At 40.8% G+C, this 15758-nt stretch overlaps 1 protein-coding gene across 1 annotated transcript in view; it reads right to left on the reverse strand.

The window, feature by feature from the left end:
- Positions 1 to 2239: 2239 nt before the first annotated feature.
- The window catches only part of tm9sf2 (transmembrane 9 superfamily member 2), a 29040-nt gene continuing 15521 nt past the window's right edge, over positions 2240 to 15758 (reverse strand). Inside the window, exons 7-17 of the mRNA XM_034100699.2 lie at positions 15561 to 15657; positions 13413 to 13492; positions 11896 to 12004; positions 10708 to 10840; positions 10010 to 10129; positions 9800 to 9857; positions 9541 to 9700; positions 9102 to 9253; positions 5525 to 5636; positions 4733 to 4904; positions 2240 to 3763 (exon numbers count right to left, since the gene is read on the reverse strand). Of these exons, the coding sequence (XP_033956590.1) occupies positions 3696 to 3763; positions 4733 to 4904; positions 5525 to 5636; positions 9102 to 9253; positions 9541 to 9700; positions 9800 to 9857; positions 10010 to 10129; positions 10708 to 10840; positions 11896 to 12004; positions 13413 to 13492; positions 15561 to 15657 (1261 nt within the window). The 3' untranslated portion in view covers positions 2240 to 3695. The remainder of the gene's footprint in view (positions 3764 to 4732; positions 4905 to 5524; positions 5637 to 9101; positions 9254 to 9540; positions 9701 to 9799; positions 9858 to 10009; positions 10130 to 10707; positions 10841 to 11895; positions 12005 to 13412; positions 13493 to 15560; positions 15658 to 15758) is intronic.

A 15758-nucleotide genomic window follows, 5' to 3' on the forward strand; every position in this document is an offset into this window, starting at 1 on the left:
TTTCTTTTTAAAGGCTCACAATAAATAAAGTTACTTTTGAACTTACTGTAAAACAAGCAACACACCTGTTCCCTCTGTCTCCATTGAGAGCTTCAAAAAGCAAATCAAGGTCTTTGATCCTCAGTAGATAAAGTCAGTCATCCTCTTTGGGAATCACTAATACTTTTATTTTGTTGCTGCTGGTTTGTCATCTTCTCTCAACTGACTTCCACCCGGTTTGGTTCTCCCATTTTTAATCATTTTTTATTTAGTTGCATAAAAAGAACACACTTTGTAATTTCTCATTTGTTGTGTCCTCTAAATGTGAAAAAAAAAATTCGATCAATAATCATGATTTAAAATGGACTGCTGTTATGATTGATATATTGGTTGTTAAAGCTTACATTATAAATGGCAACCCCTGATAAGAAATGTCCCTCAGCTTTTAGGAACAGTTGTAGACTCTTCATCTTATTACATTACATTGCATTTAGCTGACGCTTTTATCCAAAGCGACTTACAATAAGTGCGTTCGACCAACAAAATACAAACTTGAAGAAAACAGAATCATATAAGTACACCAGGCTTCATAGAGCAAAAACATGTCAAGTGCTACTCAACTGGCTTTCGATAAGCCAGCCCTTTATTAGTATATAAGTGCTTTGTTAGTCATTCTATCGCTCGAAGTGGAGTCGAAAGAGATGAGTTTTCAGTCTGCGCCGGAAGGTGTGTGAGCTATCTGCTGTCCTGATGTCAATGGGGAGCTCATTCCACCATCTTGGAGCCAGGATAGCAAACCCACGTGTTTCTGCTGATGGGAACTTGGGTCCCCTTCGCAGCGATGGTGCAGCGAGTCGTTTGGCTGATGCAGAGCGGAGTGCACGTGCTGGGGTGTACGGTTTAACCATGTCCTGGATGTAGGAAGGGCCAGATCCATTCGCAGCATGGTACGCAAGTACCATTGTCTTGAAGTGGATTCTAGCTGTTATCGGAAGCCAGTGGAGGGAGCGGAGGAGCGGCGTGGTGTGGGAACATTTAGGAAGGTTGAAGACCAGACGAGCCGCTGCATTCTGGATGAGCTGCAGAGGTCGGATCGCACATGCAGGTAGACCAGCCAGGTCACATATGACCATGCTGCTGTGGCTCAGGGGGAAGTGGGAGCCTAGCAATCAGAGGGTCAGTGGTCTGATCCCCTGCCCCTGCAGTCAATGTGTCCTCAGCTGGATACTGAACCCCAAACTGCTCCATACTCTACGGCAGGGGGGCCAAATCCGGCCGTGACTTCATTTTCTGTGGCCCACTAGAGCTAGCAAAGAACATAATTTGTTTATTATACGGTTACATGCCGATTTACAGAAGCACATAGCCCATAAACTACATGTCCCACAATACATCTCAAATTAGCCTTTTTTCTCAGAATTTTACTATTACTATCTTCAAAATATTCATTTCTTAGAATCTGACTTTTTCTCTAAAAATTTCACTTTATTTTTCAAAATGTCATTTATGCTTCTTTTATTTTGACTTTTTTCCCCAGAATTTGCCTTTCTTTTTTATCATTTTGTCAAATGCTCACTGAAGAGACTTCCAATTATTTGCCCTAGACCTCTGCTTTCAGACGTAGTTAATTATGAAGTTATTACCCTATCCGATAATAATCCAATGCAGAGGCAATCATGTAATATAATACATTATTTTATATAGTCTTATATATAAAACTGGCCCTTTGAGTGCAACCAGGATGCTAATGTGGCTGGAGATGAAATTGAGTTCGACACCCCTGCTCTACGGTAATGAAGTGTATGTAAGTGTTAGCTAAATCACATGTAACAGCCAGTCTGAAGCACTAGGCCAGATAATCAAAAGACATCTCACTTCTTCAGAGCGTGCACACACACAAGACAAACTGTCATTCAACAAGACCTTCAGATGTAGCTCCACTTCCTGTCACACACAGGCTCATTAGAATACACTGTGTGAGAACCACCTTTAGAATTGTTCTCTTATGCCCCTTTCACACCAGCGCCTTTTCAGCTCCGGCTCGGAGCTAGAGCCTGAAAAGCGCTGGTGTGAAAGCCGCATTATAGACCAGTCAGGAGTTCAAATGGAGCGTTGATGACAGAGATATTACAGGAATATATAAACCCAGCATTACTGTCCAGTCCCTGGTGCCATCATCCTGCTCTAACTCCATGTTTTCATAACGTCTCCATCTTGATACCGGGAATGGGGTTATTAAGTCAGAAACAGACACACCAAAACAACTCAACCAGGTTTAATCTAGGATTCCTAATTGAACTACAAAGAGAATGAATGAATCCATGCTTCTCTTTGGCTTTAGGAATATATCATGTGAAAACATCATACAGTACGTATTGGATTGTTATTTACAAGAAATGTTGAAAAAGCCAGAGCTAAACAGGTCATCGTGAAGCCTCCGACTCATTTGACTGAATCACTTTATACACCGAGCAGTCTAACTGACACTCAGAAACTGACATGAGCTGAAAATACATGAGTAAGCAGTCAGTCAGCTGGTGGTCAGATCTTTAAACCGTTTGAACTCTCACAGCAAAGTGGAAAAATGTATTGCCGACTTGTTGAAGTTTGATAATGTGTGGGTACTGATGGGGAGGGAGGGGCCATCCTTTCACCAGGTGATGAATTCAAGCTCAGAGTTTAAAGTTGCTTTTCTTAAATCTGGTGACACACAGTTCTCAAATGATTTTCTAAACTCTACAGCTTTAGCTTAATGAGTGTCTAACCACTGGTTGAGGTAACATTTGTGACCCTTAACTAAAGAGGTAGACACCCCCCGACTGAGCTTGGGAACAAACCACATGAAGTGAAACTCACACAGACGGGTTTGTTCTGGTGCATCACATCATTCCTTGCTCCTAGCACACTGAACACACATGGAGATAGTACTGAAGCTGAGCGGGACCTCGCTGGGGAGCGGATGGAACCACTGCTTCCCCGAGGTAACCACAGGTAGACCCTGGGGAACAGGCCGGGGGTGTATCCTCAGTTTCCCAAAGTGGGACTGGCTTTCTGTCAGATCAGGAGTATAATACTTACTTGGATTGTTTTTATAAGGAAGCTTTCAAACTGTCGCCATTTTATTTTCAAGGCCTTTGCAGAATCTTTTTTTCTCAGAACTGAATACATCCTGGACAAGACTGTGCAAATCTTTGCCCACAATTCAGAGACAGGCGCACATTTCACACGTGTGAACATGTTTGTTAAGAAGCAGACCCTCAGCTTTATTTGTCTCACTACCGATCTCTACATGTTTAACTCAGAGTGCATGGATGATGGGACCAACCTAACATGAAGTGTCTCACTGCCCTCTGTGGTGAGTAAGATTCTGGGAACACGCGTGTAGAGTTATGATTAGTTTCATTCAGATTATAGGCAGATACAGGAAGTATGTTCAAAATTACAACCCAGAGTACACATGTTCACACAAAAAAAAAACAGTTTAGGCACACAGAGAGACGTCGGCAGCAGAGTGTCTCTGCTTGAAAAGGAGGGTGAAGGGAAATGTTCAATGTTCCAGAGGTTCATGGGAAAAAGCAACCTCCAGACATGTACAGTCTCTGTGTGTGTGTGTGTGTGTGTGTGTGTGTGTGTGTGTGTGTGTGTGCGCGCATGCGTGTGTGTGTGTGCATGCGTGCGTGCGTGTGTGTGCATGCGTGCGTGTGTGTGTGTGTCCTTCAGTCCACTTTGACCACACTGTAGATCTTGGTGACAAACCAGAAGCAGGCGAAGAAGCCGATGGAGCCTGAGAACAGAGAAATGAAACACATTGAATCATTTTATTTAATAATTAAACCTTTATTTTCTAGCTGTTTTTGTTTATATGAAATTAATCATTATTTATTGTAATTATTTTAGTCAAAGTAATTCGTTATGCTTTTATTTTGAAGGTGGTTTCACCTGGTGATTATTATATATTGGAGACAGGAGGTTTGATTGGCGAATCAGATTGGCCAAGGTTTGTTACCAGGGAAACCATCGGAGAATCCACATGGGGAGCCATGGTTCTTTAGGTATTGTATTATTGGAATACTACAAAATAAACCAACGTTAAGGACACTCTTTCCTGGACATTTTTCCTGCGTAAGATTAGCAGTTTAATCTTGAGTTTGTATTTCTGTTTTATTTCTTTATTTAGCATCTACATTCTGGTTTCGTTGGCAGTGAGATGTAACTCTATAGGTTCATTGCTACATACAGCTCTTGAAAAAATGAAGAGACCCCTGCAGCATTATCAGTTTCTCTGGTTTTACTCGCTATAGCTATGTGTTTGAGTCAAATAAAAGATTGTTTTATTTTGTTCTATAAACTACTGTCAACTACTGTGTTGGAATTGAACAGACATTGGAATGGAATGGCTGCCATACATGTAGAGATTGAGATTTAAGAAAATGTTTGGGATGTTTCTTAATTTTTTCCAGAGCTGTATATTAATCAGATGGGAACAACTCGTTAATCATATTAGCTTCCAGCCATACCACTGCTCTGTCATCTACTTTAGTTCTGGAATTGAATCCAGTACCAACATATACATTAGACTTGATATCCTCTGCCTTCAGATACTGTTTTATCAGTCAAGACATGATGATTGATCGAAACATTCCATCAGTAATAAAACAGAAGAGAACAAATGTTTAACCCCCAAAAACACTCATGATTGTTGCGTGCTGCTGCTACATCAATCCCCTCATTGCCTTGTTTGTATGACACCCACCAGTGAACAAGAAGAAGATGAGGGCCATGATCATGGTGTATCCGAAGTACAGGATGGTGCTGGCCAGCCCCGTGATCTGCAGCTTGGAGAAGAAGTAGTGGATGGCGTAGATCAGGAAGTATACCGCCGTGAAGCCGCTGGTCAGGAAGGAGCGCCACTGCCAGTGATAGTCCTGAGGGGGCACAGCAGAGAGGAGGGGGGGAGAAACGCCGTTTAGTAAATGAAGACCCTGACTGGAAGAGTGGAGGAGTGAGTGGCCCCGTCATACAGAGCCGTACAGCTGCTGAGTTCAATCACAGTACAAAATTAAGTTTCTATTTCATTCATTCAATTATTTTGTTCTCACAATGTGACTTATTGCATTTAAATAGTCATTTAAAACTGCAACTACTTTGTACACTTGTATAATGTATTTAGAATCCTATGTTTATATTTTTTGTTGGTGGAAGGTTGGTGTATTATAGTGAATAGCAAATTACTGTATATTGTATATTTATTTGATCAAAATCCTCTATAGACATCTATCTTCTCCTGATGACATGTATATGTTACCTGTTTATTTAAGCTGCTGTAACAAAACATTTTCAAAATGAGGAATAATTAATCTAATCTAATATGAAGACATCCTGTCTGAAGCTCCTGGGCCTAAAGGGGCTCCATTCATTCCATGATGGTACAATCTGCAATAAAACACTGGTCACACTCAATAGATTTGTTTAAACAAACATCAGTATTAATATCATCCCTGAAGATGATAATGATATTTCTGTGTGTCATTGATCTGCAGCTTACCTCAGCACAGAGGTGGAAGTAGCAGAGAAGGATGGTGGCCTCAGAGCAAGTGATGACCAGGATGATGAAGACGAGGAAGAGGAAGCCGAACATGTAGTACATCTGATGGGACCTGCAGGACAGCGCAGATTACTACAGTCAGTACAAACCAGTAAACACATCACTGCATGGTATCGTCACTGTGCTGCCTTTGTGGTTTCAGATCATTGTCTTGAGGCCTTTCCTCTGTGGTGGGTTCATTATGACATGGCTCAAAAGTCCCCTGCCTCCTATCAGAATTTCAGGGTTTACATCTACTGTCAGAGTTGAATGAAAAGCCAGGTCATTTCCAGTCATGTATACAGTTCCACTGATAAAATATATTTCATTACAATGTAGTTCAAAACGAATAAATAAATGTCCCATTACATCATAGAACACGAGTATGGGCAAAGTTTGTTTTAAAGACACATGTAACAATGTTTGTATTTTTGATCATATTCTGTTATATTTGTCATACTCATTCTAAATATTCAAGATGAGAAAAAGCTTGTGCAGTTGCATAATCTTGCTTCCTACTTTTTATATGTAGAATGTCTTTTTATTATTACATGTTAATGTATTGAGGCTTCAGATTGTGAGTCACCCTTTACAGACTCCCCACAGCTCCGAATAGAGTGAACAGTAAGCCACATACTTAAAGGGGACCTATTATGCTATATTTGAAACATATATTGTAGGGCCATACCTATTAGGGGTGCAACGGTTCACAAACATTTCGGTTCGGTACGTACCTCGGTTTTTAGGTCACGGTTCGGTTCGGTACAGCAGAAAAAATTATCACAAAACATAACATATTTTTTTTAAATGATTATTAAACTGAATAATGTATTCACTCAAATAAATACAAAATATAATAAAATAAACATTAAGGTGCAGCATTTCGATGAACTGAAATAATCTATATTTGAACTTTACTGTACTAGTACTCACAAAACATAAACTATTAGTTTTGGGTTTTTAATTATTATTAAACTATGAATATTCACTCAAATAAATATAAAATATAATAACATAAACATTAAGGTGCAGCTTTTCGATTAACTGAAATAATCTGTATTTGAACTGTACTGTACTAGTATCTAAGCAGCCAGTTTGACATTATGACTTGCTTGTCATTGTATTTTCATGTTGTTTTAAAGAAAAATGTACTTGTCCACATTGCTTGCCGAAAGGGGAGATCTGCTGGCACTAGCAATGTCTCCTGCTGTGGAGAAAACCTTCTCGCTAGGGACAGAGGTAGCAGATACAGCCAGGTAGCGCTTTGCTAACATGGCAACATAAGGATATTTGCCGTTTGTAATAGCTTTGGCTCGGTCTGAAGTTTCTGCGAGTGGTGGAGGCTTAAATGCTAGTGGGAGTTGGGTTTGCACTTCAGTCTTTTGGTACCGGTGATATTCACGTTTGGGTGATGCCTTTTCAAATGAGTGTGCAAGTTTGATGTATTGCCAGCCGCGTAACCAATGTTAGTTGAACAATGCCGACAAACAGCTTTGGTTCGGTCCACCTGTCTTTGTCCGTCATCCTTGTACGTAACTGCGAAACCAAAATGTTCCCAAACCGGAGACTTCAATGATGCTGGAGGATTTTCGAGCTCAACTTTATCTGCGTTCGCCATTTCGACAGTTCCTCAAATTACTGACAACATTTGAACGCATCCCTCTGTCCAGCTCGTCCAATGAAATGACTTGCTCGCTCTATGACGCGTTGAACACATTGGGAGCAAATTACTCTGAATGCTGCGACGCAGCACCTGAGAATGCTTCCAAGAAGTTGTTCACGTTCTCATTTTTTTACGTTTAACGTTATATGCGTTCGGTACACTTCGGTACACACGTGTACCGAACCGAAGGGCCCGTAACGAATAATTTCGGTACGGGTACGTGTACCGTTACACCCCTAATACCTATACAAGACATGCCTGAGAAGCTTTTTGCTTAAAATGCCAAAAAGATCACCCATTGTAGCCATGCCTCATACTTCTCTATTCCAGCCCTGTTCCAAACAGGCTGATTCTGTGAACGTAGCTTTAAATGGAACAGCTGCTGCTAGCCACGCCCCTTTGTAGCATCACGCAGCGTTTCCCGGCTAAGAGAGTTTTCTACCGGGAGAAACTCAGCTAAACGCTGCCGTGATTAAATGCCAACCACTTCAAGCTTTATTTCTGAAACAGTATGGAGCTCAAACGTTTCTCTCTCTCTCAGGGTTTACCGCAAGGACATTACGTTACACATATTCTCTCCAGTACAGCGTTAGCTCTGAGTGTTAGCATGCTTACTAAAGCTTTTTATTGATACAAAACTCAGTAATGCAGTAATAGGTTAGCATTTTTCGCTTGGGGCTAATTCAGAGGCTCACTGTTAGCATTGTTTTAAAAAAAAAAAAATGAAAAAGATCAGTTAAATGAGTTTTTTCCCGTTATATGGATATAAAATATTCATAGTTTATTAAATGTTAAGGTTCCTTAGACGTCGTTTCCTGCAAATGACGCGATTTCGGGTCCATGGGGCTAAGAAGATAGTATGTTTTTGTTTTTTTTCACAACAGTTGTATTTGGATGGAATGAATACCTATAGTGATAATTCAAAGTAATAAAATGATTTTTACAGTGAAAAAGTTCAAATGGAACTGATGGTTCCCAAATTACCCAGAGGTCGCCTGGACTTTATTTTTCTAAACCTCTCTAAAAAGGTCAAATTTCACTTGTTTTGCATCAATCTTGATACAGGGTACTTATTATATGTTATAGTTTGGATTCCTAAAGCTTTTAGTCTATAGTCTACTCAGAATCAGACATGATAACGAAACTAAGTTGTACTATCGGCGGAAGCAGCTGTGAGAGATAAGCCAGGTGGAAATATGTTTGTACACTCTGACGTCACGCGACGCCATCTTGCGGAGACAAGCGGCTGAGAAATAAATCGTCGGACTTGGTGTTGGGGGTTGAACAAAATAAATATTGCGCATTGCCAGACGCATATTATCTCCGATTTTAATACTGCAATATCTTAGATAGTGTTGTAGCTATATGATTTCGATTTTACTGGCAATTATAAAAAAATCGTTGCATTTGATCTTTAAGTGTTTACTTCGAGAACAGTGCCATTATATGTATTATATATAACAACTTTACTCCAAGTTCCTCCTGCAGACATCCTGCTGAATACACAGACACACAGCTGGGGAGGGGGTTCAGTTCAGCTAGACGACTGTAGACAGAGACGACAGGTTGGGACGTGTCACGTGTGCCACATTTGACCAATGACGTCATAGGAGCCAAATCCTGGATCTGCTCGTTTGCACTCCCGTTTTGTTTTTGTTTTTTTAGAGATGTGGGTAAGGAGGAAAAGAGAGGGTTGTATTTTCTGAAACTTTGTGAGTCTCCTTATACACAGGGGACACATATTTATGTATAAAATACATCAAAAAGTGCATTTTGCATATTAGGTCCCCTTTAAATATACATACACACAATTGAGTATCAAAAACGACCCCTCAAGATGTATTCCATGCCATAAGTCTTTTCCTTCATTCTCACCATATGGAGTTTAGTATGAAGAAGAGCTGAATAAATATACATCCAAAAGGCAGGATGCCCCCCATGATGATACCAGGGAGAGGCTTCGTGTAGAAGGACTGCTCTGGGACCTGACGAGGAATCTGATTGGTCCGCACGGGGTGTTCAATACCCTGAAAACACCAGTCACAAGAGAGAGAATCAAACATTCAGATAGGTGCAGAATATATGTTTTAAAGTGACCATATACAAATATTGAAGTGGCCGGTAATGTTTGCAGATTGTAAATACATTTAAAAAAAAAATTGAAACAAGGGCACAACGTTTTATATTAATGTGGGTTATTTCCCATCAGGCATATTACAGTCTGTGTGTGTGGTGTTCTACCAGGGGCTGTTGTGGGTATACAGTATGACCGCAATTAGAAAAATGTATCAGGAATGATTGGATGTTCACTTACTGCCTTCTTGAAGCCAAAGTATGCGCCTAGAAATGTGAGTGGCACTGAGATACAGAACCAAAGAGCCAATATGGCTACCAGGGTCCCAAATGGCATGGCTGCTGAAGACCCTTCCCCCCAGAGGATCAGGTTCATTACAAAGAAATCTGCAAACACCACCCTGCAGAGATGGGGGGGGGGGGGGGGGGGAGATATTTATGATTAATGAAGGACAGGATCAGGTGCTGAGTCTTTTCTTTTCTCATGTGTGTTGTCTCACCCAGGGCAGAGGAAGGCTGTCAGCAGGACGTTGGTCTTCCACTTCTCTCCTCCAAAAGCTGACATGGCAAATAAAAAAAGCATGTTGACCGAATATAAATAAAAAAAGGAAAAAAATTGAAGACATTAACCCAACTGTATTATGAAATGGTCAATAACTGCAGCCCTACATGGGATTTCTTTCTCCTGAAACACTTCCTCTCTCACTTACATTTGTAGAGGCGAGCAGCCACATATCCAGCAGGAGTTCCCAGGAGAACCCAGAGAACCACAGCACAGGTCATCAGAGCGCCTCGGTTTGCTGGAGAGAGGAACCCCAGACAGGCGAAGACTGCAGAGGGGACAAAGAGCATTATTACACGATACAGGAAGTGAGTCAGTTATACAGTAGAGGTCAGGGCATCCGCTCATATTTCAGCTGAACACTCAACCAAGTCAATAAAACAATTGGGACCAAGGCATGTACTCAGTGGGACATTTTTCAGTCTAGAAATAAACTTAAACGTGCTCATTTACAGTTTTTAAATGACCTGAAACATATCTGCGACCTTCCTTTTACTGACAGTTATTGTCAACCTATCAAAGATAAAAAGTAATACAGATATCTGGGGTAAGCTAATAATAGTTGCTATATTTTTTGTTTAAAGGGATCCTATTATCCCCCTTTTCAGGTTCATATTAGGGGGTGGTTGGGGTGTTCTGGAGGTAACAGGGATTTGAGCCTTTGCAGACCATTTACATGCACTAAAACCTATCGAACACTACAGGAAAGAGAAAAAGCATTATAGGGCCTCTTTATGTGTAAAGTGGGGATTTCTTTATAACCGTTTACCACTGTACTGCGATTAATATGATTTGTTTTCAATTCTACTAGACAATCGGTAAGGTAATATACATAAAAAGACATACACAAGGTTATGAAGGTCATGATGAAGATCTGGGTTCCAGAGCCGAGGAAAACCGACAGCAGCATTCCCTTCCTTGGAGGTCGGAAAACATCTCCATGGACCAACTTCCATCCAAACTCCTCCTGAGCATCCTCCTGCAGAACACAAGAGAAGAGAGTTAAGGTGGACCTTCATTGATCCCCCCGTAGGTGTAAGCAGCAACAGAATAATATACACAGGGATAAAAAGAATAACGTAAAAAACATGTTTTAACAGTATGAATAGAAATAACAAAAAAGACATGAGTTAAACTCTGACTGTGAATGTACATATATACAGATCAGGGTTTCCGCTAGGATTTTTTCTCGCCGGTCAAATGTCCGGGCAGAATTTATTTTACCGGACAAATTTGAAAGTTACCGGTCATATTTCAATAATAATAATAATAAGAGTTGTGTCGCAGAGTTTCCGTTAGCAGGTAATTACCGGACTATGAGCAGATATGCTTCTGCTTAAAACTCAGTTCACGGGGCTCATTTTTATATTGCTTCAGTTTATAATCGTAACAGATCGAAAAATTCAGATTCATTTTTCAATAAATGATTCCACAAACAACAAACAACATAATTATTACATTCAAACAAACTATTTGTAGTAGATGACGTACATTATTCAAAAGTTTACATTACATTTGAATAATAACACGGGAGAAACGGATCCTCTCCCTCCCTCCCTCCCTCTCTCTCCTGACAGCCCGTAAGTTTCTCATGCAGCTCCTGCAGCTCGCTAAACAGAGGGCGGGGCTTCAGGTGATTCTGCAGAGCTGCGTGTCTCGGTCAGACTCAGCAGCTGATCTGATCTCTCTCTCGCTCCGGTTACACTTCACTCGCGTTTATGTCCATATCGATCAGATCCAGCTCTCCTGATCGGCCTTTATAGAGAGCACCGATCAAACTATTAAGAGTGAATATCGGCCGATAATGACCGGCGGCCGATCGATCGGAGCCTCCCTAATTATTACCAGACATTTTGACCGTCAGGTTTTGAATTTACCGGTTTTTAATACATTTTACCAGCTAAAAACCGGTAATTACCGGCTAACGGAAACCCTGATACAGATATGTGAGCAGGGTTACAGGTGCAGGTTATAGTGCAGGTACATGAGCATTGTGCTGTGAATGGCTACCACACCCCCACTGGTACTACTCACCACAGAGTCCATCTGATTGTATCTGGCAATATCTTTATGCAGAGTCCTCAGCATGATCATGGCTACCATCCCAGACAGGAACAACACGATCACCAACGAGTTCATGATGCTGGGGACAGGAACATAGCAAAGCCAAATGAGTTGTTGCTGTTACAGGGTATATGCAGGAATCCTGAAGTCACATGTAAGACCTTTCAAGACCTTTTTTAAGACCCTTTCCATACATTTTAAGACCTCATCGCCACTTTTAGTTCTAACCGGTTACCTTGGCGATACACTTCACCTCACATTGACTATATACAGTATTGATTGTCCTTCCTCCTTATCTTCCAACCACTTGGACGCAGACTTGCATTTCCCCATAACGATGCTGTTTAACAACCGGCGTAAACGGACCTTTGCGCTATCAAGCAGTGAGCGTGCGACGTCCTGTTCCGATGACGTCAAACCCAACGGGATGCCATCAATAAACTCCACAGAATCACACGACACACCTACGCCATGACTACATTCAGGCAGACTGTAGAATACAACCTCTCTGGACAATTTATATACTTATTGACAACAAGCTACAAAATGTAATACCTTGGGAAATGCCCTTCATTTTCGCTAAATTGATGTATCAACTTTTAACCCCGCGGACCCCCTGTGTAAAACCCTTTGTATCATTACTAAAATCAAGTTTTTTTGTGGGCTAATAAAATGGTGCAGTGATGACATATTTTTGTAGGCCGCTCTGAAAGTTACCATCTTGGGGCTCCCTGCACAAAATGTGTATAAGAACTGCAGAAAATATCATCTGCGGCAAACACACCTTTATGATACTTAAACGTTTTATTCTGCAGGATAATCTCCAAATATAAACACCACTTTATGATTTCTTGAGCATACATTTGTTGACCTCTGACCTTATTTAAGGCATCCAACCAAAAACACGTTCATTTCGAGAACAGGGAATCAGAAATGATAATGACTGACCAGGTTTTAGGACTCATTCCTGCACCACTCTACTCCAGGGTGGAGCAATGGTTTGACTGAATCATTATAAAAGGGTGGGACAGACTCTATCATGTTTTTCACATGATGGTGAGGTGTCTAAATATTTATGGCTGAGTTAATTCTTCCCATTGCTGTAAACCTACTTTCACTGAAAGCTGTTGTGAAGTGGGACTGTTGTGTCTATGGATTAGAAAGAGACACTGCTGTTGTTGAAATACAGTTTCAGGGTCTGCTTTGCTGTGATTTAAAGGGTGAATGCAAGATAAATAAACGTCTCAAACTGAAGATCATCTTAAATCTAGCTTTCTCGCAAAACGTGGGTCAGCCGTTCCACACCTGTCCCTGCAGGCTCTCAAAACGTATTACAGATTCATTTTGGGTCAACCACTTTTGTTGTTAAAGAACTTCCAAACAATACTGGCAGAAGGAATACAACAAGGGCTCAAAACCACAACTAATTATTGTGAAAAACATCATATATGAGCCACAAAATGAGGGTCCGTGTGTGTCAGTCTTACCTGAACCACTGGATGTTGGTGTGAGGCATCGACTCCAGGATGTAGTCCCATCTAGACGCCCAACGTATACTCTTGTCCTCCTAAACACACAAGTGCACAAGATGTTAAAGAAGCCCTATTATTTTTTGGGGGGGCATTTCCTGTAGTGTGTTGAATGGGTTTTTGTGCATGTAAATAGTCTGCAAAGGAAAAAAAAAAATCCTAGATTAACCTAAATATGGGGAAGTTCCATCTGCAGTCTAATTGGAATGCCAATGTCTCTCTCCTGCCCCAAGGTAGATCTGCTGTTTGACACATTCAATCATTTCACTCATGCCTTCTGTCAGGCTTTGCTGCACGCACAATATAAGGTATGCAGATTAGAGATGTCCCGATTCGATCACGTGATCGGGGATCGGAGCCGATCACGTGATTTTCAAAAGATCGGAATCGGGAGGAAAAAAATCGGGGATCGGATTTTTTTTTATTTAATGTTACAAAACAAAAATGACCATGTTCACGTTTTAAAGTCATCCTGAGGACTTAGTTTTGGTTTAAAATTACACATCATGTATGTGTTGCTTTCTTTGGGCTTGTTTTCATAGACCTGGTTGCTTATTTCTCTGAAATCTGGCAACAGAGTGGGCGCAGTGTCTAATAGTAGCAGTAAGCTAACGAGAGGCTACGTTCAGCTGGTGACTCGGGAGTCGGGACAGAGAAAATGTCAGGAGTTTGGAAGTATTATAAAATTGAAAGCGAAGGCAGTGTAACAGCCAGATGCAATGTTTACAAGGCGGAGGTTCCGCGTGGTTGAAAGAACAGAGCTACGTTCAACACGACCAATCTAATACGCTACCTGAGAAACAAACACCAACAACAACACGGCGAGTACACAGCGGCCACTCAGGTAACGGCACTGAAACAACCAACACTTTCAGAGACTTTTAAAAGGAAAGAGAAACTGCCCCAGAACAGGGAAAAGGCCAACACAATAACAGCCAAGATAGCTGAATTCATCGTGTTGGATGACCAGCCGTTATCTGTGACCTTTTTTTTCTCTTAATGCATTGCATAAAGATCGGATCGGGAAAAATCGGTATCGGCAGATTGTCAAAACCAAATGATCGGAATCGGATCGGGAGCAAAAAAAGGTGATCGGGACATCGCTAATGCAGATGAATGCATCTAATGCTAAACCAAAGCACAACATTATAGCGAGGACAAATGAAATTCCAAAGCTGGATGTGGAGCCTGCAGGATTCAGCTGAGCTGCCACAGAGACAGGTGTGTGTGTGAGAGGACAATGGTGTGTGTTCAAACTGTTTGTTCACAGTTAACATTTCACTGCTTAATTTACATCACCAAACATGATGCCAATTATTGAAACCTGGCTCCCTATGCAGACATTTCATCTTGTGTTGTGCAACCTTACTTCAAGTGTCAAAATAACAGAAGACATTAATTGCAATTTTCAATTTGTACTGTATTTTGTATTTATACATTTACAAGGCAGGGGGATTACTTCTTCCTTAATAGTTCCCACTTTAGTTTGTATGGTGGTGTTTTAGGATTACTACACAGATGTGGAAACCAATGTAAAATTATTTCTGGATCTTGACACGTTGTTTAGATCAAAACACTATATTTTACAGTTCCAGATAGAGGAGACTAAATGTTTTTGTAGATACACAGTGATCTGTTAGATGTAATGTGTAAATGATAAATTGAGGCATAATAAAGTTGAAATTACACTTGTTTTTCTTAAGAAATGTCAGGTTGTGCATTAAAACAAAGGAATCAGTTTGGAGGTGTGGTTATTGATAGGTTATTATGCTATGACTTTACTGGTCCGGCCTTCTTTTTCAGATTTGGCTGTATGTGCCCCTGAGCTGAAATGAATTGGCCCTGGTCTATGTGCTTGTGTTGTGATAAATGACATGTTCTTCTCAGTGTATGTTGTCAGGTGTTTGGTAGCCTATATTGGCTGAGAAGGCCGATCCTTCAAAGTGGAGTAAGAATATATGGTGTGGAGCATATGAATAAAAATGAGAGAGAATAGATGTAGGTGTCCAGTCTTTAACCAACTTAACTACACAGGCTAGATCCGTTTTTTCACTTTTCCAAAATCCAGCATGCAGCATTAAATCAAGGGGATTTTATTGTACCGACCACAAATTTGACACTGTAGGTGTATTTGATGTCAAACACTCCCGTCTGTTTGTTTTTCAGGAACTTCGGCCCCCCGGAACAATCAGGACTCTGAAAGCTGGAAAAAGAGACAAAATACAAAGTGATTAAAGTATTAGAGTCCATGTGGTGGCATTTTCATTTATCCAAGGTGGAACAAATTATGAAACCATTGAGCCG

The sequence above is a fragment of the Pseudochaenichthys georgianus genome, chromosome 15 (assembly GCF_902827115.2).
Source record: "Pseudochaenichthys georgianus chromosome 15, fPseGeo1.2, whole genome shotgun sequence".
Lineage (NCBI taxonomy): Eukaryota > Metazoa > Chordata > Actinopteri > Perciformes > Channichthyidae > Pseudochaenichthys > Pseudochaenichthys georgianus.